This window comes from Acomys minous (genome assembly GCF_964271855.1).
Source record: "Acomys minous genome assembly, chromosome: 3".
In the NCBI taxonomy this organism is placed as follows: Eukaryota; Metazoa; Chordata; class Mammalia; order Rodentia; family Muridae; genus Acomys; species Acomys minous.
Window position 1 is genome coordinate 29,685,290 of NC_140485.1, and position 26,410 is coordinate 29,711,699.

General features: G+C 45.8%; 1 protein-coding gene across 2 annotated transcripts; it reads left to right on the forward strand.

Moving 5' to 3' along the window:
- Positions 1 to 1,833: 1,833 nt before the first annotated feature.
- Positions 1,834 to 22,970, forward strand: RMDN3 (regulator of microtubule dynamics 3). 2 transcript variants are annotated; one of them, XM_084776552.1, is made up of 13 exons: positions 1,834 to 1,972; positions 2,285 to 2,478; positions 5,154 to 5,346; positions 5,708 to 5,851; positions 12,967 to 13,252; positions 14,177 to 14,279; positions 17,013 to 17,073; positions 19,832 to 19,907; positions 20,041 to 20,118; positions 20,713 to 20,811; positions 21,068 to 21,121; positions 21,525 to 21,605; positions 22,223 to 22,970. In XM_084776552.1, the coding sequence occupies exons 2-13, from the start codon at positions 2,292 to 2,294 to the stop codon at positions 22,274 to 22,276; spliced, it is 1,416 nt and encodes a 471-aa protein (XP_084632678.1). In that variant the 5' UTR covers positions 1,834 to 1,972; positions 2,285 to 2,291; the 3' UTR covers positions 22,277 to 22,970. The 2 variants fall into 2 exon arrangements, with proteins under 2 accessions (XP_084632678.1, XP_084632679.1); XM_084776553.1 differs by lacking the exon at positions 20,713 to 20,811.
- Positions 22,971 to 26,410: the final 3,440 nt, after the last annotated feature.

A 26,410-nucleotide genomic window follows, 5' to 3' on the forward strand; every position in this document is an offset into this window, starting at 1 on the left:
AAAATGTCATAATGAAACCTACTATTTTCTATGCTAACTACTGTACGTCCTTGTCTTCTGTCTCGCTGCAGACAGGGTCTCTGGTGCTGGTTTGGCGAGTCTCCTGTCTCCACTGGTTTCTGCTGGTAGGAGAGCTGGGATTACAAACACACGCCACCATGCCCAGCTTTTACATAGGTCTGGTGTTTAACATGTGCTATTATGCTTGTATAGCAAGCATGTTACCAAGTTTGCCATCTCTACTTCCATGCCACAGTGTTGTTGTTGTTGTTTTTGTGTGTGTGTGTGTGGGGTGTTGACAGAAGGTTTCTCTGTGTAGCCCTGACTGTTCTGGAACTCATTTTGTAGATCAGGCTGGCCTCAAACTCAGAGATGCTCCTGTCTCTGCCTCCCAAGTGCTGGGATTAAAAGATTGTGATATTACCCCCAACCCCCAGCTCCAAAATATTTAATGACATTTTAAAGGCGAGAGGCAGAGGCAGGAGGATCTTTGTGAGTTTGAGGCTAGCCTGGTCTACAAAGAGAGTTCCAGGACAGCTAGGCTACAGAGAGAAACCCCATCTCAAAAAACATACAAAAAACCCACAACAAATAAAGAAGACAGAGGAAATATCGAGGTTAGTCCTCCAAAACTCCTGAACTCTAGTTATCTACCAGTCTTTAACCCTGTGTCCATCTTTAAATCATGAAATAGTTTACATATATATGAATACATTTGGAGCCAGACAAATCTGTAATCTCAGAGTTTGGGAGGTCAAAGCAGAAGGCCAGAGAGGCCAGAGCTTGGCCTTAGGGCAAAGACCTACAATCCCAGCTGCTGGCAGAGCAGGGCTTCAGAAAGATCACAGGTTCAAGGTCGGTCTGTGCCACAGAGCGAGTTCAAAACTAACTTGGGCAACTTAGGATCTGGTCTTTAAGAAAAAAAAAAAAGAGAGAGAGAGAGAGAGGGCTGGAGAGATGGCTCAGCGGTTAGGAGCACTGACTGTTCTTCCGGAGGTCATGAGTTCGATTCCCAGCAACCACATGGTGGCTCACAACCATCTATAATGTGATCTGATACCATCCTCTGGCCTGCAGGTGTACATGCAGGCAGAGCTCTGTATACATAATAATAAATAATAAATCTTAAAAAAGAAAAGAAAAAGAAAAAAAAAAGAAAGACAAGAAAAAAAAAGAAAAGAAAAGAAATTGATGATGTGGTTCAGTGGTACAGCATTTGCCTAGCATTTGTGAGACCTGAGATTCTGTCTCTAAAGCCAGATGGGGAAAGGGGGTGGTTGGAGGCCAGTCTGGGTTACACAGTGACACCTTGACTTAATAAAGCAACAACAAAACAAAGATAGCAGAAATGGCTTGGTTTCAGAACCAGTGTCGCTGTGTTGCCTGGGCTGTCCTGGAGCTTGCTCTGTAGACTATGTAGTACGGGTTAGCTTTGAACTCGTGGTGATCCTTCTGCTCCAGGTTTCTGTCAGCTAGCAGAATCAGATCCCAGAGATGTAGGGACGTCTTATGAATAACCAACAACTGACCTACTCTAATCTCATCTGGCAATGGCGCTGTTGTTTTGGGTCTAGTAATTAGTTTGAAAAGACAATCCGTAAATGACTAAATCAGCTGGAAATAAAGACAGTTAGGAAGTGGTGAGGGGTGACGTCTTCCAGGTATAGACAGCGTGAGATTTTGCGGAGCACATTCTGGGCGCAGCACCGGGGCACCCACGGCAAGGTAAAGTCCACCCAGAGGCTCGGGCACATCCTAGTCCGATCCACCGTCGTCTGCTCCGGTACGGGTACTGCATCCGACCGCAGCTGTGACCCCGCCTCAGAGGCCAGCCGGGTGGGAGGCGGAGCCATTTGCGTCATCTCCACGCGCCTCGCACCGTGCTTGGAGTAGATGGCGCGGTTAAGTGCGTCACGATCATTGACAGCGTGAAGCCGTGGTGACTGCTGCTGCCATGGTGGCTGGCGGCTGGGTAAGGGTCTGGCTTGGTGTCCGGCGGGCCGGACTGGCTTCGGGGGCGCCGGGAGGCCGAGAGTGTGCAGCCGGCTGGCTGCGAGGCTGCCACGTGTAGTGCTGGGAGGCCGGAGGCGCAGAAGCCGGGCGGCACTCGGCGGGGGCGCGTGGGACAGGAGCTGCTGCCCGCTGGCTGCCAGGGCGTCCGTCTGCTCCGGGGGCCGCGGCACCCGAGGGGCCCGACTTGGGTGAGGCTGTGGGCAACGGGTGGAAGGCCGGGCCCATGACGGTCTCTCCCTCTCGGTTCGCCCGTTTCTCACCCTGGCTGCAGGTGCACTATGTCTAGACTGGGGGCCCTGGGCGGCAGCCGCGCCGGGTTGGGACTGTTACTTGGTACTGCCGCGGGCCTCGGATTCCTGTGCGTCCTTTACAGACAACGATGGAAACGGGCGCTGCGCCATGGCCGGAGCCACAGTCTGCCCAACTCCCTGGACTATGCGCAGGCTTTAGAGCGCGGACGCCAGGGTAAGAGCACAGGTCATTACTTACAGGTGGCCCTTGGGCTCGGGTTCTCTTTAGGCAGAGCAAGGTGGTCGGGGTACTGGAAGGGCCGTTTCACTCTTTTAGGAAAACGTTTCGAAAAGGAAAGCTGTACTTTTCCTTCGCTTTCAGGAAAACCAAGTGCAAGAAGACCGTGTAGCTTTCACTTTTAGTTCTGATCACGTTCATGAGTGTGCACAGAGGGCATTTGAGAAGTGTTGGGTGAGGGGTGCGATAGAGCAAGAGTCTGAAAAAAGGAATTATCTTGTAGGAATTAAAACTTCTGGAGGCTTGAATATATTATATATCCAAATATGAAGGGCGTTTGGAGAGTAATCCAAGTTTTAAAGATCTTCTTTATGAAGGAAAATTCAGAGGGATTGTGTAACTTTCTCAAGGTTGTTACAGAGCAAGTGGCAAAGCTGGACTTGGGCATCTGGTCCAGGGTACTTTCCACATCATGGGCTGAGAGCACAGCCATGCAACTGAAGCCGAGTGGTTGAAAGCCAGCAGTGACAGGTGAAATGGGTACAGTTTTGTAAAGAACACCTTCTGGTTAACTCGTTTAAGCAAAGTATCCGAGGCTTCGAATCACTCCCCGCAGCTGGCTAACAGCCTCTCGTTGCGTGTTGATTGAAAGTGTGTGCTCTGACCACTGTAGTCAGATGGCCTCTTACTCTGTGCTAACTGGAAATGTTAGTCCTGCAAGAGTATTTTCCAGACTTATCACCCTAGATCGCAGCTGTCAGCGTCTGATAACATGGTGGTAGTGTGGCATGTCCAATGTCCAATGTCCTGTCTTTCGCCCCTTCCTTTGCGCTTTGTTCATTTGTAATTTTTTAGTAGTGGTCTGTCTTCCCCTGAGGTTGGAAGAAAGCCTGTGCATTTTAGTGTCTTCCTTGCTGTACCTGGAGCAGCGCTGGCCTAGATTGCCACTAGAGCTCCTTTGACAAGGGATATAAGCATGCCAGCTGTGTGCTCCTTGGCTTCTTACCTGTTGCATATTCTTAGTCCACTTGCTTTAAATGGCTCCCGAGTTCCTAATATTTCACTGAGCTCAGTTCAAGGTGAGCAGATTGATCATCTTCTCCTCCCATCCCCCAGACAGGGTCTCTCTGTGCAGCCTTGGCTGTCCTGGACTCTTTGTAGACCAGGCTGACCTCAAACTCATAGAGATCCACTTGCCTCTGCCTCCTGAGTACTGGGATTGATCTTAGTTTTTTGTTTTTTGTTGTTCTTTTCATGGAGTTTTGCCATTTTTTTTCCCCCACGTACCTTTTCTTGGTGACTGCCTATTTTCTTTTTGCTCCTCTCTGATAATGCTAATTATGGCCTCATGAGAGGCAGTTACTGTTCATTGAGAGGTCAGGACTTGAACAAACTCAGTTTTTGTTTTACTGTATAGTTGGTATTGACTGCCTGGTATTTGGCTGTAAGGCCAGAGACACTTCTTTTTGTGTTTTTGAGACAGGTTTTTCTAATAGCTCAGGCTAGCCTCAAACACCGTGTAGCTGAAGCTAGTGTTAAACTCCTGATTCTCCTGCCTCTACCTCTGAGGTGCTACCACTCCCGGCCAAAGGTTTTTCTTTAACTCTAGCATATCAGCTGTCCTGCCTTCCAAACACCACACCCTTGCAGCCATTTTACATTATCTGTGTTCCAAAGGTTCTTCAGGCAGATAGGTTTTTTTTTCTTTTCTTTCTTTCCTTTTTTTTTTTTTTTTTTCTTCCTGAGACAAGGTTTCTCTGTGCAGCCTTGACTGTCCTGGACTCACTTTGTAGACCAGGCTGGCCTTGAACTCACAGCGATCCGCCTGCCTCTGCCTCCCGAGTGCTGGGATTAAAGGTGTGCGCCACCACACCCGGCTTGCCATAGCCCTTCTGTGTGGTGGTAGGAGGACAGTTTGCAGGGGTTGGTTCTCTCCTCCACCATGTAGATTTTGGGTACTGAACTTAGGTCATCATCCTTAGCAGCAAGTACTTTTACCCAGTGAGTCATATGGTTGCTCCAGACTTTTACATTTCCTTTCTTTTTTTTCTGGATAGTGACTTGCAACTTGTAATATGACTTTGCTGTGAAATGTAGGCTCTCAGGAGCTCAAATTCTCTGTGAATTGAACTCCAGGAGGAGAAATGGCCCAGTGTAGTGTCTCATGTTTTTTTTCCCTCAATAATTTATTTAATTTTTATTTTATGTGCATTGGTGTGAGGGTATCAGATTACCTGGACAGTTGTGAGCTGCCATGAGGGTGTTGGGAATTGAACCCGGATCCTTTGGAAGAGCAGACAGTGCTCTTAACCACTGAGCCATCTCTCCAGTTCTCTGCTCATGTTTTTGTTTTGTTTTGTTTTTTGTTTTTTGAGACAGGGTTTCTCTGTGTAGCCTTGGCTGTCTTGGACTCCCTTTGTAGACCAGGCGGACCTCGAACTCACAGCAATCCTCCTGCCTCTGCCTCCCGAGTGCTGGGATTACAGGCGTGCGCACCACGCCCGGCCCCGTCTCATGTTTTTAAACCCTATGTAATTCTAGGAGAGCTAGGGCTACATGGACCTAAAGAACAAGAGAAGCAAATGCTCTAGAATTCTAAGTTTGAGTTGATTTTGTTTTTTTTTCCTCCTGTGTCCCATGGGTGTCTCTGTCCCCTGTTCCCCTTGCTTCAGTGACACAGTTGCGAGCTATCCCAGGTGAAGCTGGAGATGCTGCAGTGCTGCCCAGCTTCCCACAGGAAGGGCAGGAGAAGGTGCTGGACCGCCTGGACTTCGTGCTGACCAGCCTTACGGCGCTGCGGCGGGAGGTGGAGGAGCTTCGCAGCAGCCTGCAAGGGCTGGCTGGGGAGATCGCGGGGGAGGTCCGGTGAGTGGCTTGGTCTCTTGCTTTAAGTGATCCCTCAACGTTTCCTGGCTCCTGTGCTTTTTCAGCTAGGGGGTGTTCTGCTCTTTGTGGTCTCTCTAAGGAACAAGCCATTTTTAATAGCTGCTAACCTAGTGTAGAGGAGGCTGCACATCTTGTTCCTTACTGTTCCCAAGTGCATTGCTGCCCATGTGCCCTGCTGGTCTATTGTGGCAGCTCACCCTGTTCCTCCCAATACCCTTGCTCCCCTGAGAGCTAAGACCCAGAGTTTTCTCCTCTCTTGATCCTTTAGTGAGGGAGGAGTGAGGGAAGGACCGGCTTTGTGGGTCCTAATGTGCCCTCTGGGATGGTACCTGCTTTCCAGATCTCACATAGAGGAGAACCAGAGAGTGGCTCGGCGGCGCCGGCTCCCTTTTGCCAGGGAGAGAAGTGACTCTACCGGCTCCAGCTCCGTCTACTTCACTGCCTCCTCGGGGGCTGCGCTCACAGATGCGGAGAGTGAAGGAGGGTGAGTTGTCTTTCCTAGAGGCAGTTATGGCTGCAGCTTCATTGTATTTGTCAAAATATTATTTATCAAAGTCCAAACCAAGGTGGTGTAAATAATTTTTGAAGAAAAGTAGATGTATGAAGAATGAAAACAACTTTCCAGTTTATGCCATTCAGACAAATGGTTTTTGTCTTTTGTTTTTTTAGACAAGTTTCTCTGTATCACTCTGGCTGTCCTAGAACTCCCTGTATAGACCAGGCTGGCCTTGAACTCAGAGATCCACCTGGCTTAGACAAATGGCTGTAATATATCTTATTTTTTTAAGTTGACTTTTTAAATAATGTTTTTTAAAACACATTTTATTTTACTTATATATTTTGCCTGCATGTATGTAAGTGCATTGCGTATATGCCTGGTGCCTATAGAGCCCAGAAGAGGGCACCAGATCACCCTAAAACCAGAGTTACAAATGGTTATAAACAGCCATATGTGTTCTGGGAACTAAACTTGTGTCCTCTGTAAACCATCTTCTCAGCCTAGAGCTTTGTTTTGTTTTGTTTTTTGCACCATTTTTATGGGCATCTTTTGGTGTCATCACAAGGACTTGCTAAGCGTGGTTTATAACTTCATTCCCTGAATGGTGGAGCAGGATGTGCCCAATCTGTGAGCCTGTCGTGTGCTCCCTTTCCCTCCTGTCACTCCTCTCAGGTGTCTGGCCCACACGCTCTTGAATCTGGACAGCGGGGAGGTGACTGTTGCAAGTATTCAGCAAATCCGATGATAGGATTTACTATGAGGTGGGACAGCAGCAGGTAGCACAGTTTCTTTTAGACTTGGTTGAGGGAAGAGCTTTTAAATTTTGTGAACTACAGCTCCATTCTGAAACTTTGGTCCCAAGGACAGTCTGCTGCTATTGGTGGCAGCATCTATTCTTATATGCTGTTGGTGCCATAGCTGGTCTGCCAGAGTTAAAGGGTGACCTTTCTACTGGGTGCCTCTGTTGTCCTCTGTTCCTCCTTAAGGAATAGACTGCGTCAGAGAACACCATGCTTCTGTTAGGTCAGAGTGGCTGAGTTAGCTAGAACACCCCCATGGGCAGGCACAGGTTAAAGTCAGCCTCAGGAGTCTCTGGAGCAGATCTGGCTCTTTAACAGGCTCCCTCTGTAACACTAGCTACCATTTGTTTTTACTTCCGAGGATATGGTGTTAAGCACTTTAGCAGCATTTTCTTTCTTAATCCTCATGATAATCCTGTGACCCAGGTTCTGCTCCTCTGTTTTTCAGGTGGAGAACTTGAGCTTATTGAAGTTTGACACTCAGACCGGGGTTATGCAACTTCCAAGCTTAGGCTTAGCCTGGCTGCTGCTAATCCCGTCGTCCTAACGGGCCGACTTATCTGCAGCCATGCAGTCTGTGATCTGAGGAGTGGCTTGGTCCTCAGGGCACACGGGGCTCCCGAAGGCACTTAGGTGGCATGGAGCCCTCGGGAGCTCTTGTCGTTGACTCAGATGCCACACTCACTGCCCAGCCGAGGCTGAGCTGCACTACTAATTAGGTTTCTTCTTTCTTAGGTCTTGTTAAGAGGCTGGGGTTTTTGTTTGTTTTTCCCTGCTTCTTCCTTTTTTTTTCATGCTAGGAATCAACCCCAGGACCTCCCATGTGCTAACCAAGTGCCCAAAAATTAAGATAAGTTTTACTGTTCTTTTTCATGTTCCTGCGATTGGTCTTTAATGTCAGAGTCCCACCTCCCCCAGGGTTTCTTTGTGTAGCCCGGGATATCCTGGAACTGGATCTCTTGGGGAATGGCCTCGAATTCAGAGATCAGCTGCCCTGCCTCCTGAGTGCTGAGGTAGAAGTAGTCTCTACCAAGAGGTGCTTCCTTACACCATGTTAGAGGAGGGAACAGAAATAACACATTTGAGTTGCAAAAAAAGAATTGATAGCGAATACTAACTAGGTCTATGGACCATCTTTATGACACCTGAAAAACTAGGTTCCACATGGATGAGAGACTGATGGTTGAAGTTTATTTTTCACGTGTATGATCTATGTGTGTGTGTGTGTGCTTGGAGGTTAGAGGCGGGCTAAGGGTATTCTGTTCTACCACTCAGTTTTATTAACTCCAGACAAGGCCCCTCACTGAACCTAGGGCTAGGCTGGGTGACTTCCTGTCTCTGCCTCCTGCAGCAAGGGTTACAGGCACACAGAACATCATCTGGCTTCTGGGGATTTGAGCTGAGGTCCTCATGATTGTGCACCAAACACTCTTTTTCTTTTTCTTTCTTTTTTTCTTTTTCTTTTCTTTTCTTTTTGAGACAGGGTTTCTATGTGTAGCCTTGGCTGTCCTGGGCTCACTTTGTAAACCAGGTTGGCCTTGAACTCACAGCGATCCACCTGCCTCTGTCTCCCAAGTGCTGGGATTAAAGGCGTGCCACTACTGCCAAGCTGCACCAAGCACACTTATCAGTTGAGTGTTTGTAGCTGTGTAAATTTATATGCATTACTTATATGAGGAGCCTGTGTTGATCAGAAGGAGGGCACTAGGTCCCTTGGGACTAGAGTTAAAGTGGGTTGTGAGCGGCTATGTGGGTGCTGGGAACTGAAGTCTTCTGCAAGTGCAGTTAAGAGTTTTTAACTGATGAACCATCTCTCCAACTGTTTTATCTGAATTATTATTTTTTACATTTTTGCATGCATGTACCCCTGCATGCCAGAAGAGGGCACCAGATCTCATTATAGATGGTTGTGAGCCACCATGTAGTTGCTGGGAATTGAACTCAGGACCTTGCCCTTTTTTTTTTTTTTTAAGATTTATTTATTTATGTACACAGTGTTCTGCCTGCATGTATACCAGCAGGCCAGAAGAGGGCACCAGATCTCATTACAGATGGTTGTGAGCCACCATGTGGCTGCCGGGAATTGAACTCTTGAACTCAAGACCTTCGGAAGAGTAGATGGTGCTCTCAACCTCTGCGCCATCTCTCTAGCCCTTATTTTTTAAAATATTATATGTAGGAATGTTTTCTTTGCATGTATTTCTGTACACCATTTGTGTGCCTGGTGCCTACAGAGGTAAGAGGTCATAAGGTCTCCTGGAACTGGAGTTGATGGACAGTTGTGCCATCTTGTGGGTGCTGGGAACAAACCTGGGTTGTCTATAAGAGCAGCAGGTATCCTAGCCAGGGAGCCGTTTCTCCAGCCTGTGATGACCTTTTTAAGAAGGAAGAACAGAAGGAGAGCTTTTCTCAAGCCCAAGATGTAAACCTCAGACCATTCATGAGGTTTTATTTGCTTTTATTTATGTTTTAAAGAAAAGTTTAGTATAGAAGAAAGACTGGGCAGTAGCAAGAACACCACCAATAGCCCTCTTAACTGATGATATAAAGAAATTATACAGACTTGTGGGCTCAGCCAAGTGTGGTACATACTGGTAATTCAGCACTCAGGAGTCTGAGGGAGAAGGATCAGAAGTTCAAGGCCAGCCTGGAATTATAATAGTAAGTTTGAGGCTAGCTTAGACTACTTAGTAAGACCCTGTGTCTCAAAGAGTGGGGCAGAGTGGGTGCCTTACTGCATGGGGTACTCACTGGGGCACCCATGGCCACAAGGAGCAGGGTAGGGCAGCAGAGGGATAGATGGCTTTCTTAATTATAGCTTCACTGGGCTCAGCCCCATGACTACTGATCCTGTGGCACGTGAAAGCTGGTGCAAGACTCTGTGGCTTAGCTGCCTGCTATCTGGGGCAGTGGCCATAGTGAAGAATATTTTCTTCATGGTAGGTGCCATATAAGTCAAGGGGAAATTCTGGGAGGTCACAAACTCTGAAATGGCTTTTAGCATGTGTACCTTAGGGGAGGTATGATTCTATTGAGAGCTGCAATCTCTCTGTTTCTCTTTTCTGGGACAGGTTTTCTCTGTGTAGCCCTGGCTGTCCTTAAACTCAGGAATCTGCCAATCTGCCTGCCTCTGCCTCCCAAATACTGGGATTAAAGGCATGCTACACTGCTGCCACTGCTACCAGTCTCTTTAAAAACATATTTACAATCATTTTCCAAGTATTAAATTTCTGGTGTGTGCCATGATTGCACAGGAAGAGGTGAGGGACAGCTTTCAGTAATTGGTTCTGCCTTTCCTCATGCTTAGCCCCATGTGCCTTCACTTGCCAAACTGTCTCATTTACCCTGTGTTCTTTCTTTTTTCCAAATAACAAATGTGAGCAGAGAATCATTGTGCAGGCTGTGAACTTATTCCCTGCACATTGTACCGAACATGGCCTGCTATTTTCCCTGAAGAACTCAACATGCCTTTAAACACCAGCTTCCCAGGCATCTCAGCTAAGCCTTTTCTTTTCTTTTCTTTTTTTTTCCCAAGACAGGGTTTCTCTGTGTAGCCTTGGCTGTCCTGGACTCACTTTGAAGACCAGGCTGGCCTCGAACTCACAGAGATCCACCTGCCTCTGCCTCCCGAGTGCTGGGATTAAAGGTGTGCGCCACCACACCCGGCCCACCTAAGCATTTTCATCTTTACTCCTTGAGCACTGATCTCCTTGACTTCAGGTCTTAATGTGGCTTATCTCTACCTCTGAGGGCCTCCTAGGTGTACCATGCCTGGTCACGTCTGAATGTCCCAGGCTTGGGTCTCTAATGAGAATTAGGATGTCAAAGAAAGTTGTAGGCAGCAGGAACAGACCTGTGGGGAACTGACTCTTTAATTTCTAGCTCCTCAGCTCTCTCAGGAACAGAGCAGGTAGCCTAGTCTCTTGTCCAGTTGGAACTTTGCTTCTCTTTGTGTGCTGACCTCAAAAGCCTTGGGGCATGACAACCAAATGAAATCCTCCTGGTAGATTTCCACAAGGGCTGGAGGTAGAAGGGAAGGGAATGTTGTAAATAGAGTGAGTAACTCTGGCATACAGCAGCTCTCTTTTAGCCCTTAGAGGCTTCATGGTGTGACAGAACTTGAGGTGGAGCTGAGATGCAAAGCTCTCCGTTTTTTTTGTTGTTGTTGCTCCATTAGCTTTCCTATTTGAACTTCCTCAGCATGTGTTCTCTCCTAACAGAGACCCACTAGGATTTCAAGCTCTACACACCAGTTAGGTTACTTTGGACCCTGCCTGGGCAGAGTAGACCCTGCCTTGATTTTTTTCATTTGAGCAGCTTATTGTCCAAACTCAGTTGTAGTTTCTCTAGCTTGCCCTTGTATAGTCAGATTGCTTATGAAGTCTGGTACTTTTCCTTGGTGCCTTAATCTACTGCTAGAAGGAAGATACTAGCATGGTCTTTAAATATCAGTTTTTGTTTTTTTTTCAAGACAAGGTTTCTCTGTGTAGCACTGGCTGTCCTGTAATTTGCTCTATAGATCAGGCTGGCCTCGAACCTGGATTAAAGGTCTGCACTACCACACACGTTCTTGTTGATGCTCTAACCAGTAGCAGTCAACTATTTAGACTGAGGCTCCAACTCTGCTTACTCACTTAGTGCCCTCTGGAGTCTCATCCGTGAGGCTTTCTTGATGGCAGTGCTTTTGGCTACAGCATTCAGCCAGATGTTAGGCTGTCTCCCATGGGCAGAGAATCTTACTTGATTTCTGTTAGTCACAGGGAACCTGCCTTTATTCTTCATTCCAGGGAAGAAGGATGGCTCCCAAATAAGTGAAATTTTCACTGTGCTTCTGGAGGGCTCTCTGGTGTTGGTTCTGGTCCCTGGAAATCCTCCTTTGTCCCAGGTTCATTTCTTGTCTGATTTAACTAGCAGTTAGCTGCTAGTGCAGAGAACTAAGGGACACTTGGCTTCCTCTGCAGTGTGGGCTCCTAGAAATCACCTGGCTTATAGTAGCCCTAGAGATGTTATTCTGGGGGCGAGGGTGTTTGCATCTTCTTCCTCAAGTGACCTCTGCCACTCTTCCACATTGCCAAGGCTTCCTCTACTGTCGCTGAGTTTGGTTGTTGACTTGGTTACAGGTACAAGTTTGAGAAAGAGAGTGAAGAAATTTGAGGCTGCTGCTCATGACTCAGAGGCTGGCACCCACGCAGGTGGCTTCTGGCAGATGTCTTTGGCTGATAAGGATGATTAACAAACCCTTAGCTCATCAGTATAGCTCTGATCAGCTCTACCTGTATTTGTAAGGTCATTTCCAACCTCCTCCCCAACCAATATTTCTGTTGTTGTGTTTATTTTTTTTCTTTTTTACTCAGATTGAATTTTTATTTTAAATAAGAATTCTATATAGGTCTATAGTATTTGAAAACTATCCAAACATAATGTGTATAGCTAAGTCTTAACACTTTTAAATTTTATTTTATTAATTTATTCATATTATATCTCAATGGTTATCCCATCCCTTGTATCCTCCCATTCCTCCTTCCCTCCCATTTTCCCCTTACTCCCCTCCCCTATGACTGTGACTGAGGGGGGGACCTCCTCCCCCTGTATATGCTCATAGGGCATCAAGTCTCTTCTTGGTGTTGTGTTTATTTTTCCAACACAATGTAGCCCTCACCATCCTGGAACTCATCACTCAGTAGACCAGGCTGGCCTCAAACTCAGATATGCCTGCCCCTGCCTCCCAAGTGCCATGTAGCCAAAGATTACCTTGAATTCCTGATCTTCTTGCCTTTATTTCCCAAGTGCTGGGATGATAATGTATGTCACCACACTCAGACTGCAGCTTTTTTTTTGTTGTTGTTGTTTTTTGTTTTTTTTCCGAGACAGGGTTTCTTTGTGTAGCCTTGACTGTCCTGGACTCACTTTGTCGACCAGGCTGGCCTCGAACTCACAAAGGTCCACCTGCCTCTACCTCCCAAGTGGTGGGATTAAAGGCGTGTGCCACCACGCTCAGCACTCTGATTTTTGAGACAGGGTTTCTCTGTGTAGCCTTGGCTGTCCTGGACTTGCTTTGTAGACCAGGCTGGCCTGAACTCAGAGATCTGCCTGCCTCTGCCTCCCTGAGTGCTAGGATTAAAGGCCTGAGCCAGCATACCCGGCTTCAAGTTTTCTCTTGAAGACTGGTTTCTGCCCTTATATAAGAAATGTTCTGGCTTAATGGGCAATGCTGAATGGTCCTTCTTCTGTGGTTGTAGAAATCCTGCTTGTGAGCTAAATAATGCCCTTCTTTAACCCTGTCACTTAATTCTCTGCCAGGTACACAACAGCCAACGCAGAATCTGACTATGAACGGGACTCTGACAAGGAGAGCGAGGATGGTGAGGACGAAGTGAGCTGTGAGACTGTGAAGATGGGGAGAAAGGATTCTTTGGACCTTGATATGGAGGGAGCTTCAAGTCCAGTGTCTGGTACCTTGGAGGATGATGGCTCTTCAGGCCTTGAAGATGTGCTGCTGCTCTTGCAGCAGGCAGATGAGCTGCACCAGGGCAGTGAGCAGAACAAGCGGGAAGGCTTCCAGCTGCTGCTCAACAATAAGCTGGCGGTGAGGCTCCTTCTCCTTCGCTCCTCCCTTGAATCTGAAGCTCCCAGGGATTGAAACCCCATGTGGTTTCTAACCCAACAGAACACCATGGGAAAGCAGATGGGTGAGATGGCTGCTTCTCTATATATTCCCAGGTTGCTCATCCTTTCCCAAAGACGTCCCAAGCTAGTACACACCTACCCCACAGCTTCCTGCCCTTGAGAAGGGGGCTTTTTTTGGGGCGGGGTTTCTTTTTGTTTTCTTTTGCCTCCTGTAGAACTCCAAGGAGCTCTACTTCTCTGCAGGGGGAAATGTGCAAAGGACCAGAATATTTGCACCTACCCCCACTCTGCCCACATTTCATGCTTTCCTTGAGACAGAGATGAATCTGCCTGCCCTACTTGAAATTTCTATTACAAATGACATTGCTTAGGTCAGTCAACAATTCCCTCAGGCTCACAAGCCAAATTTATTCTGTAAATTCTTCCCTGAAATTAGACACTCCCCTCCACCCCTTGAGGAAAGTCTAAGTAGCCCTGGCTGGGTTCAAACTCATAAAGATTCCCCTTCCTCTGTCTCCTGAGTGCTAGGATTAAAGGTGCATGCCACCATGCCCAGCAGAGTTCTCCCTTGTTATGGGCAGTTTCATATTTCAGCCTAAGACTTCTTTTGCTGGGTTGGAGTTGACCTTTCCTCCTGGCAATATTAGGAGACCAAAATGTTCTTATCCTGCAATTGTGCAAGCTATCAACTGGCGATAATGTCTTTAGTTAACTGCGCATGGCTGGCTGTGGAGTGGGAATGCTGTGCATGGGTGGGGCAGGGTGTGCCAGATGTCAGTGATTATATCACTGTCTTGGAAACAAACCTGCAGTGTGGGGAGAGAAACCAGGGTCCCCATTCTTTACGGCTGAGGAGACTCATTTATTTCTTTTTGGTCTATAGTATGGAAGCCGACAAGACTTTCTGTGGCGCCTGGCCCGGGCCTACAGTGACATGGCTGAGCTAACTGAGGAGGAGAGTGAGAAGAAGTCTTATGCCCTAAATGGTAAGTGCTGACAGGTACCCGAGGGGAGTACAACCAGCTGATTGTGTAGGCACAGCTGGCCCATTTGCTTGAGGCCCAGGGGAACCACCAAGATGCTGTCAGGACAGGAATAGCATAGTTATTCAGCAGGGACAAACTGGCTTCCAAGGCCTCTTGCTGCTTCTGAAGACAGCATGGTCTGCTTTTCTGCTCTTCATAGTAACCAGGTAGCATAGGTTCCTGTTTTAAATGTTTATGCCATGGTCATACTATTCTTTGCTTTGACTTCTCAACCAGAAAGAAGGGGTCCCTTCCCCCTCCCCTTTGGTTTTTTGAGCCAGGCTGGCCTCAAACTCAGTGTACCATCATCTCCTGGATTTGACAGACCTGCTGGTGCTCATCAACATGAAATACCTAATAGTTGAAAGTTTGTTTTTGAGACAGGGCCTTAGGCTGGCCTTGAACTCACAGAGATCCACCTGCCTCTGCCTCTAGAGTGCTAGGATCAAAGGTGTGTGCCACCACTGCCAGCCTGGGCTTGAACTCTTCTTGATCCACTCTCTTCCATCCCTCAAATGTCCAGATCACAGGTACATACGACTATACCCAGATATAGTTGAATTTTTAAGTAAATCCAAGATAGAACAAGCCAAATAACCATGGGTAGTCTTTTTTCTATAAAAACTTAAAAAATGTATGTATTTATTATGTATGAGTACACTGTCATCATGCACACCAGAAGAGGGCATTGGATTATATTACAGATGGTTGTGAGCCACCATGTGGTTGCTGAACTCAAGACCCCTGGAAAAGCAGCCAGTGCTCTTAACCTCTGAACCATCTCTCCAGCCCCAAAACATTTTTTTTTAAAAAAAACAGTCTTGGTTCTGGAGATCCTCCTGCGTTAGCCTTCCAAGTTCTAGGATTACAGGCATTTGCATGCATGCATGTGTGTGCTGTGGTGCACTTGTGGTTATCAGAAGACATTTTCTCTCCTTCCATGTTTGCTCTGGGGATTAAACTCACGTTGTCAAGCTTTGCACAACCATCTTGTTGCCCCTCCATGGGAAGTCTTGATATCATTAGGGTGTTTAATCATGTTCTGACATCACCTTGCCACGGAATCTTTTGTCATAGGAAATACAAATCTGTTCCAAAATATGTAATGGAAATGGAGTGAGTTTTGCCCTGAATGAGTTTTTTTTTTTTTTAAAGATTTATTTAATACGTATACAATGTTGGGCCTGTGTGTATGACTGCCCACCAGATCTCATGATAGATGGTTGTGAGCCAGTGTGGTTGCTGGGAATTGAACTCAGGACCTCTGGAAGAGCGGACAGTGCTCTTAACCTCTGAGCCATCTCTCCAGCCCCTGAATGAGTTTTTTAAATGCAGCTTTGCTGTTTTGTAAGACTCATTTTGAACATGAGACTATTGACACCATTGGATGTAATTTTGATTTCTTGAGCCTACATACCATTATATTTGTTTTTATCTCTCTTTCTCCATGAGAGTGAGGGTACACACATGTGCCCCAGGGATTCCATCTCTGCTCCCAAGTGCTGGAATTACAGATTGCTGTGGACCCAAACTATGGTCCCCACACTTCTATAGCAAGCACTTTACCCTGCTCCCTGCAGATCTTTCAGAGTTTTCACCATGTAGCCCAGAGTAACCTTGAACTCATGACCTTTCTACCTCAGCCCCTGAATGCTTGGAGTATGGGCTTTTGCTGTCACAACTGGCTTTTGTTTTTAAGAATTTTATTGGCTGGGTAGTGGCATACACTTTTAATCCTAGCACTCAGAAGGCAGAGGCAGGTAGATCTGAGTTCAAGGCCAGCCTGGTCTACAGAGAAATCCTGTCTTAAAAAACAAAACAGAGTTTTATCAAATCACAAACACTTTTTGGAATAAAATATAGTCACATCTACAAAGTGAGTTCAGGACAGTCAAGGCTACACAGAGAAACCCTGTCTCGAAAAACCCAAAAAAAAAAAAAAAAAAATATATATATATATATATATATATAGTCACACCTAGCTTTCTATGCAATCTTTTTGGGGGGGGGGGGGGAACGACGACGACAAGGTTTTTCTGTGTTAGCCCTGGCTGGCCTAGAACTCAGTGATCTGCCTGCCTCTGCCTCGAGTGCTGGGATTAAAGGCATGCGCCACCACTCCTGGCCTATGCAATCTTATTGATACATAAATGTTCTAAGCCTGTGTACAGACTTTTCATAATAAGGTCTGTTGGAGACAGTTTCTGTTAGTTCTTTTTTCATAGGAAATACAAATCTGTTCCAAAATATGTAATGGAAATGGAGTGAGTTTTGCCCTGAATGTTTTTTTTTAAAGATTTATTTAATATGTATACAATGTTGGGCCTGTATGTATGACTGCCCACCAGATCTCATGATAGATGGTTGTGAGCCAGTGTGGTTTAAAATGCTAAAATTGACTTCAAAAACATCAAATAGGTTTAAAAAGATGGTATTTTGGAATTAGGCACAACACATACTGTGATCCCAGTACTTGGGAGGTGGAGGCAGAATCTTGGGAGTTCAGGGCCAGTCTGAGCTACATGGAGAGCCCATACCTAAAAACAAAAACAAAACATAGAGATAGTTCAGGCTTATGCTGGTAGAGAGACAGGGAGAAGCTGTGTGCAACTGAAACGTTCCTTCTTCCTGCACTGCTGCTTGTGGACGTGTGCACAGGAGCCTGTGCTAACTTTGGATCTACCTGTCTTCCAGGAAAAGAAGAAGCAGAGGCTGCTCTGAAGAAAGGAGATGAGAGTGCTGAGAGTCACCAGTGGTAATGCTATCCTGCAGGCTTTTAGGAAGAGCCAGAGCAGACCCTCGTCTTTACCCTGGCCAGAAGCATTTGAGGCATTTGCCCCAAGAACCAGAAGGGGGAGCACTAGTCTGAATTTCTGCAGGCCTCACTGTACCCTAGTCAGGCATCAGGGAGGTGTGCTTTGGGAGATGACGTGGAGGGAACATACAAGCTTTTTCTGTTGGCATAAAAGGATTGGGTATCTTCCCAAGAGTCACTCTGGCCACAAACTAGATTCTCTGCTCTTCAGGGAAGCTGGGACAACTTGCAATTCCTGTCCTGCAAAAGCTTTTCCCCAGCTGTGATCCCTGGCTGGTGGACGACATTGGCTTCTTTTGCTTGGTTTGCATGAGAAAAAGATTTTGAGCTTTTACACCCAGGAAGTTCAGTGATCAACTTTTTTAGCTTATTGGGCTGACAGTACAGCCAGGGGTAGAATGCTTGCCTAGCACACGAAGGCCCTGGGTTCCATACTCAGCACCACACAAAAATGAACGCAAGACTCCCCCAATGAGTCCTTTTGTGGTCTCATGGGAGACAAGTTCTGCTAACTGACATGTGCCAGGGCCAACTCAGGTCCTGTGCCCTGATTCCAGCATCTGTTTTAGTTTTTTAAAAAGGGTTGTTCTTCTTCCACTTTCCTCTGCTTTTCAAATCTCTACCCCCAGATTGTAAACTGAGAGGCTGTGTTTTCCCATCTATGGCTGAAACTTTGCGTGCAAAAAGGTTCTGCTCAGAAGCCAGGTAACTTTCTAGGTGCCATTGCTTTCCCTGGGCTCTGAAGGATAAAACCCAGTCCTAAGGAACAGCTATTTGGATTGTACATGGAAACGAGCCCCCACGAGTGTCTTATACAAGCATACCACCCAAGCTATTCAGCAAATATATGAAAAAGAGCCATGGGCATGGGAAGACATCTGTTGTCTACCTTACTGGGTGTTTTGGGGCAGAGCTCAGGTAGTCAGTTCTTTTGGTTTCTACGGTGTGTGTAGTGCTGGGGACTGAAGTCAGGGTCTTGTACTGTGTATTCTATCACTGAACGAAGTTGCCCACACAGGCCCTTAACAATTAGGATTGGGGTGGAGGGGGTGAGATGGCTAAGTAGATGCAGGCACTTAAGAGAGCAAGCCTGGAGTCTCACCCCTAATACCTGTGCAAGGAGAGAACTGACTCTCAAAGTTGTACTCTGATCTCCACATCGTGTCGCAGAATGTGTCTGTTAACACACATTAAGCTATTTTTTTTTTTTCTAATTAGGCCCATTTATTTATTTAGGTTTTTTGAGACAGGGTTTCTCTGTGTAGCCTTGACTGTCCTGGACTCGCTTTGTAGACCAGGTTGGTCTCAAACTCACAGCGATCCGCCTGCCTCTGCCTCTCAAGTGCTGGGATTAAAAGGTGTGCGCCACCATCACCCGGCTTAAATTAACTTCTTTTAAAGGGATGGCAAGTTATAGTTCAGGGTTAAAAGCACATACTGTTCTTCCAGAAGATTCAAGTTCAGGTGGCTCATGACTGACTATAGCTCTGACTCAAGCAATGTGATGCCCTCTTGTTGCCTCAATGGATACTGTTCTTACATGCATATGGCTATACACAGATGCACATAAAAAAAAAAAATCTTTTAGCCGGGCCTGGTGGTGCACGCCTTCAATCCCAGCACTCAGGAGGCAGAGGCAGGCTGGTCTACAAAGTATAGCCAGGGCCTCACAGAGAAACAATTTTGAAAGAAAGTTTGGATATTCCTGGCTTTTCAAATGGCACTTGTCACTGAACAAAGACCTTACATATGCTAGGCAAGTACTTTAGCCCTGAGCTGTATTTCTTAGCCTCTATAAGACAAAGACAAAGGTTGTTCCAAGGCAGGGAGGATGTGGGGAAAGGGTAAAATAGGTCTTTCTTCCTCTGTTCCACTGGTTCCCAAGGTAACAAAAATCATTTATGTCTCATCTGACTATACTGAGATTCCACCTGCCTAAAGATACACCACCTCTATGTTTCTTAAAGAGTCCCGTCCCCCCTACTCCCCCAGACAGGGTTTCTCTGTGTAGCCTTCACTGTCCTGGACTCGCTTTGTAGACCAGGCTGGCCTTGAACGCACAGCGATCCACCTGCTTCTGCCTCCGGAGGGCTGAGATTACAGGTGTGCGCCACCACGCCCGGCTTGTAAAAGAGAAACAGAAGTCAATAACCAGAACTCACTTAGACCTTATAATTTGATGCCAATTTTTCGGACTGCAGTGTGGAAGTCAAACCAGAGGCTCACATGGTGGCAAATCACTAAGCTGTAATCTACTTTTCCATGTTTTTATGATACTTGTGACTATTCTCTATGATGATAGGGGCATTTACCAGATTGAGACCGTGTCTGCTTTTATGTTTGTCTGGTACTTGTACAGCTTAGGCTGGCTTTAAATTCCTTCTGCCTCTGCCTTGTGAATGACGTGATTACTGAAATGTGTCATAACACCTGGCTAAATATTCTAAAGCAGAAAGGAGAGATTTACTCTGGGTGTGTGGGGCATCCAGGCAGGGAGAGAAGGCGCCTTAAAAACAAACAAACCTAGACTTACTCTGGAGAATTGTAAGCCTATCACTAAGTATTAACTGGGACCATGAGTCTAAGAAGAGAGAATTGTTTACTTCAGCAGAGGAAGGTGTAGCTGTACTGGTGATACACACATTTCCTGCACTGACAGTCTAGTCCTTGTCCCTGAGCTTGCTGCTTCCCCCCTTAGGTATGCAGTGCTTTGTGGTCAGCTGGCTGAGCATGAGGGCATCGCGAAGCGTATCCAGAGTGGCTTTAGCTTCAAGGTGAGGACAGGTGTCTCTCTTCCCTTGTGCTGGCTCAGGCCAGGCTCCCTGCTCCCTTAGACTGGCTTTCCCCCAGTGTCAGTGCTTTGTTGTTTTCTGAGTAACTGAATGTTGCTTTGTTTTTTCTCCTCAGGAGCACGTGGACAAAGCCATTGAACTTCAGCCAGAAGATCCCAAGGGTCACTTTCTTCTAGGCAGGTGGTGCTACCAGGTGAGCTACAGTCTAAGGCCTGAACTGTTCCCTGCCACACCAATTTCCAGCAAGGTCCCCACATTCTTACTAGTCTGGCTCTTATTTCCTCTGAGTTGTTCATGCTATTGGTAGCTGACTCTGTTGTATATAGCCCAGGCTGGCCTTGAACTCATGATCTTTATACCTTTCCCTAAATGCTGAGGTGACAGGTGTATGGCACCATGTCTAGATATTGCTGTTAATGCAGAACATTATTTACCATTCACAAAGAAACTTTTTGACAGCACTGGCAACTAAATTTAGGGAGCCACATGTACTAGGCACTCTATAGCCTTGTGTCTGTGTGTGTGTGTGTACGTACACGGCATGGGAGTATGTGGAGGCCAGAGGACAACCTGAGGAAGTTGGTCTCTTCTTCAACCACATGGGTACTGCTCAGGTCTAGGGTTGGCAGCCATGGCTTTACATTGCTGAACCATCCTGGTAACCTGAAACTCGTTTTGGAGATGGGATTTCATGTAGTCCCAAACTGCCTTTGAACTGATTCCCCTGTATCTAGAGTGTTGAGATTACAGGTTCATGACAATTCGCACCATCATTTTTTGATGGCAGGTCTCTCACTTGAGCTGGCTGGAAAAAAAAACGGCTACAGCTATGTTTGAAAGCCCTCTTAGTGCCACTGTGCAGGATGCACTCGAGAGCTTCTTAAAGGTATTAAGGGAAGGGTGGGTGGAAGCCACAATGGCTTGTTCCTGGAACCCTAGAGGGGAAGATGTGTTTCCTGGTTGTGGATGATTTTGTATTTGCCATATTTTGAGGGAAAATCAGAATTACTTGGAATTTATTAAAATATTAGTTCCCAGAAACACTGAATCAATCTTGTGGTTAATAGTAGAGCTTCTCATACCTAAACTTCAGCTCAAATTGAATTTATGAACTTCTTAATAAAGTAATTTTCTTTCTCCAGGTTGAAGAATTACAGCCAGGATTTTCAAAAGCTGGACGGGTATATATTTCTAAGGTAAATTCATTTTCAACATAGGCAGAAATACTTATGTTGTATTTCTGGGATCTTTTAGTGTTGAGGATTGAACAATCTCTATGCTCTGCCACTGAGCCATCTGCCCTGTTAAGCTCCTATTTTTGAGAGCTGTACTGAGGTGTGTAGTAACCAGAGTCTTAGCTCATGGCAATCCTCCTGCCTCTGCTTCCTAAATGTTGAGGTTATATGTGTGAGCCACTATCTCATGAGCCCCCCCTTCCTTTCCTGCTTTTTTGAGACAGTCTTGATGTGTAGATCAGGCTGGCTTGGACGCAAGAGATCTACCTGCTTATGCTTCCTGAGTGCTGGGATTCTCAGCTCTGGGCACACAAACACATGGGTCTTTCCAATCTCTTTATGTTTTACTGTTCTTTCTTCTCAGTGCTATAGAGAATTAGGAAAAAACTCTGAAGCTAGAAAGTGGATGAAGCTGGCTCAGGAGCTACCAGATGTCACTAATGAGGTAAAATAGTAATTAAAAAGACAGCACTTTAAAATGTAGCTTACGCTGGCCTTCATCTGACCATCTTGTCTGAGCCTCCCGAGAACTAGCTTGGTAATACTTTGTGTGAGGATGTTGTGTGTTTTCAGTGACTCATGATCAGGACAACCCTCAAATGTCAGTCTTCCCCTTCCACCTTGAGACATGATCGCTTTGTTATTTACCGATGTGCACGCTGAGCTGGCTGCCCAGAGAGCTTCAGGGGAGTCCCCCTCTTATCTCCCTTAGGAGCAGTGGCTACACCAACTGTGCTTCTGCACTTGGCTTTGACGTGGGTTCTGAGTCTTCACTCACACCCTAATACTCAAATGGCAAATGCTTTACTTAAGAGCCTTCAAATACTCATTTCTGCCACAGACTCACCTTTCTCAGGAAAGACAGTTTCCCTTTTTGTGCGGAGTCACCTACGTGCACCCTAAGGGAGGAGAGAGACTGCATAGACTCTAAGCTATCTTGGGAAAAGTTAGGAAGACTGGCAACAACTCAGTAAGGAAGGAAAGGGTCCTGTGTCAGGTTCTAGTGATTTGAGAAGAGCTTAATTCTGACTCTATACTCAATTTGTTTTCTTTGTCTCTCAGGATTCAGCTTTCCAAAAAGACCTGGAGGAACTGGAAGTAATTTTAGGAAAATAATCACATTTCAGTTAATTGGGAGCTTCTACTTAAATGTGGAAAACAAAATCAAGTTGCTTCCCCGCACCCCCGCTCCCCACCCCCAACCTCCCTGAGTTCAGGAAGCCAAGCAAGGTCTGACTGCTACTACCATCATCCCTCAACTTTCTATGTTATCAGTTAATTTATTCTAATCTCCTACCTTAATTTAAAATTGAGGATGTACTTGTAGCTAAGGTTTCTGCTTTCTTCCTCTTAAATGAATTCTTGAACAATCAAGACAGTATAGCCGTATGGTTTAGTGTGGACACAGCCCAGAAGGCCCAGAGCTGAGAGAACCAAGGAGCAGAACTGTCTTCCAACTGCCAGTGAGGAAGATGAACATCAAAGAGCCATGGCAACAAAGCACAGGACTTGGAATCTTCTTTGCTAATATCCAACACATACTTATTGTCCCATAAAGTCATACCCTCCCTACAAGCACAAAAGGAGCTGCCAGCACAGCCCACAGTTACTGCCCTCTTACACCCATCATGTAGATGCTACCTGTATTCCTGGGGTGAGGGGCTGGGCCACTTGACTTCCAGAGATCTGGCAGCTTTGGGGATGACAGCACTGGCAAAGGGTTTGTAAATATATGTTGAAAGTGATCTGAAGAGGTGCCTGGAATATTTTTTGGTACAAATTTAAAATAAACTAAATTTGATTAGAAGGATATGTCATCGGTTTTGTTATTTTTGACTTGAGTTTTTTCCTTCCACAGAGGAAACTGAAGACAAAAACAGTGCATGAAACACTTTGAGTTCTTTATCTTTTCAGCAAAATAAAGAGAGTGTGTGTGTCTGTGTATATGTATGGGTGAAGGAGGCTAGAAGAGGGAAGGGAATCAGGTCTGGAGTTGAAGTTATAAGCTTTCTGAGCCACCGGACAGGGGTATTGGCAATCAGACTTGGGTTCTCTGGAGGAGCAGCAAGTGCTCTTAAACGCTGAGCTATCTTTTTAGGAATAAGAAAGGGGTTCCCCCCCCCCCTATCAAATACTATAAAATCTGGGGTTAGGACAAATTCTAATGTTTGCCAGGTGCAGTGGTGCACACCTGTAATCCCAGTACTTGGGGACAGAGGCAGGTGAATCACTGTGAGTTAGAAGCCAGCATGGTCTACAAAGTGAGTCCAGGACAGCCAAGGCCACACAAACTGTCTCAAAAAACCTTATAAATCTTATGCAGATGTTTTAGGTTTTTTGAGACAGGGTCTCTCTGTGTAGCCTTGGCTATCCTGGACCAGACTCGCCTTGAACTCACATTGATCTGCCTGCCTCCCCCGACCCAGTAAAACCTTTCTTTAGACAAAGGTCCCCGACTGTATTCCAGGAACAGTGGCCTAGAGCATGGACCCCTCCCTTTCCTCTTGCTATGTAGACTAGGCTGCCTTGGAACTCGAGATCCACCTGCCTGCTGAGATTAAAAACATCCCCAGTAGAGGTGGAGAAATAGTTCAGTGGTTACAGGCACTTGCTGCTCTGGCAAGGGAGGCCAAGAGTTCTGGGGGCGATGTTGGACAAAGTTCCAGGTTCCCAACAACCACGTGTCCTGAAGGCACTGCCTGACAAAGTTCCAGTGCCTGGACACCTTGGATTTACACTTCACCACCCCCTTTGACGGTTGGAGTGGAAACAATGGAGCAAAAGCTGGTGTTAATAAAAATTAATAAAACTAATGGTGGTTCCCTGGGGAAAAACAACTATGCAAAAAATTGAGTCTTCCATAGACTCTTTTTAGATTTTGTTAGATTATTAATGATATTAGTAAGCATAAAATAGAGGATCTGAGAAATTGTTCAAAGAGAAAAACTTAGGGAAAACTTGAAAGCTGACAAGCTGTAATTGAGTCACTAGGCTTTTTGCACAGCCATATCTGATGGGAACAGAGAAGGTCATAGAGCCAACACAGCTGATGACAGAGCTCCAGAAAAGTTGAGCTGAGTGATGTAATTACTGTGATAAGGTCTCATACTTTTTGGCCTTGGTCTCTGTGTCCCATGCTTGGAGAGCTTTTATTATTTGTATAATTTGGGGATACTGGATTGATGGAAATTTTCTTAGAAATCATTTCTGCCCTCACTCTGGAGTACTGCTTCTAAGCTCCCCCAGGACTGTCCTGACCATACTGCCCCTCCACTTATAGGGAAATAACTTTATCTGGCCCTAGTTGAAGGTCTTCCTTATGGCCTGGAGGCTGTGACTCAAGTAAGTATGCCGGGAGACCTCCTTATGAGGCTCTGCCTCAAAGATACTCTTTGGAAGCTGGACGTGGTGGTGCATGGCTTTAATCCCAGCACTCTGGTGGCAGAGGCAAGTGGATCACCGACTCCAGGCCAACCTGGTCTACAAAGTGAGTCCAGGACAGCCAAGGCTACACAGAGAAACCTTGTCTTGAAGAAAAAAATAGAAAAACCAAAGAAAAAGATGCTCTTTGGCACACCTGCCCCCTGGATGCTCCTTACTCAGGAACAAGATGATCAAAACAAAGTAAATTTATAAGGGTAAACACTATTCAGTAGGCTAGAGAAGTTGGCAGCTGATCATATTAAAAAAGCCTCTTATATTGATAGACAAAGAAGGGTATGGATAAATGATAAAAGAATAAAACATTAAGACTTTCCTAGAAAAAGTTAACTCATACAGGGCCACTATGGTGTCATATGACCAAGGAACAAAAGAAGACCAAGATTCTACAGAGAAACTCCGTCTCAAAAAATCCTAATCAACCAATCAATAAGCAAGCAAACAAATACATTCTACAATTATATAAAGTAGAAACATTGTATTATGGCAGAAATTGAACAATAACTGCAGCAACTTTGGCTGAAGATTTTTCTTGGGCCTAATGACAATTAGCACTCTGACTATTAACAGTTGATAATCCAGTGCTTGAGACAACAATCTGCCCAGGCTGGCTTGGAGATTTTCTTTCTGTCTAGTGCTCTTGAAACTGCAAGAGTTACTAGCCTGAGAACAGGCTGTCATGTTTTCACAAAATACACCCTTGAAGCTTCAATATTGTTAAAAAGTTTGGTTATGGGGTTGATAGGAAAAATAAGTGTAAAAAACAATTTTGTTCTGTCACTGTTTACCAATGTTGACTAAACTTATGACCAAGTGGAAGTTAAAACATGTATTTGGGCACAAAAAATGATCTGATCTATGTTTTGGAACAGCATGCATCTATCCCTGCCTCCTGAGTTCTGTATAAATAAAGAAGCACTCTGAAGGCCAGTTGGTCAGGCTGTAAACTCCCCCCAATCCCCTTGCCTGACTCATCCACCCTTCTTCAAGCCCAGACCTCACCCTGAGGCAGGACTCCAGCGCTGCTCTTACAGAGGACCCAGGCCCAGTTCTCAGCACCCACTCGGCTGATGACTCATAGCCGCCTGTAACTCCAGTTTTCGGACATTTGATGACTTGTCCATATAGCAGGCAGGCATACATGTGCTATACATACACACATGCAGGAAAAACATTCCTTCACATAAAAAATATGTACTGGTGCATGTTCCTAGAGGCCAGAGACGGTGTTAGGTTCCTCTGGAGCTGAAGTGGAAGTTGCTTGTGAGCTATCTGATATGGGTGGGAACTGAACTTTAGTCCTTTCCCTGACATTCTGGGCCTCCTTACTGTTTCTCTTTTATCCATAACTAACTTAAAATATGTGATGACTTCACCTCTCACCTCCTGGCAGTTGCTAACATTTTCATCTTACCCATTCTATTGTTTTTCTCTTAAACTTGCATAAAATAGCTTTTGAGATTCCTTCTAAATCTGTTTTGAAATTCTTTTATTAAGGAGACTTAAGAACTCAAAAGGAGACCACAATTTTGGAAATAACCCTAAAGTAGAATCACTCGGGTAATGTCAGACCTCTGGAATACAAGACTTACAGAATAAAACAAAGACCACAGGAAAGATTTGTTAAATCAGCCTGGAATTTTGTTGTTGTTGTTTTTTTTTCAAGATAGGGTTTCTCTGTTGTAGCTCTGGTTGTCCTGGAACTCTGTAGGCCAGGCTGTCCTTGAACTCATAGAGATCCTCCTGCCTTTGTCTCCCCAGTGCTAGGATTACAGGCGTGCAGCACCACGCCCAGATCAGCCTGGAACT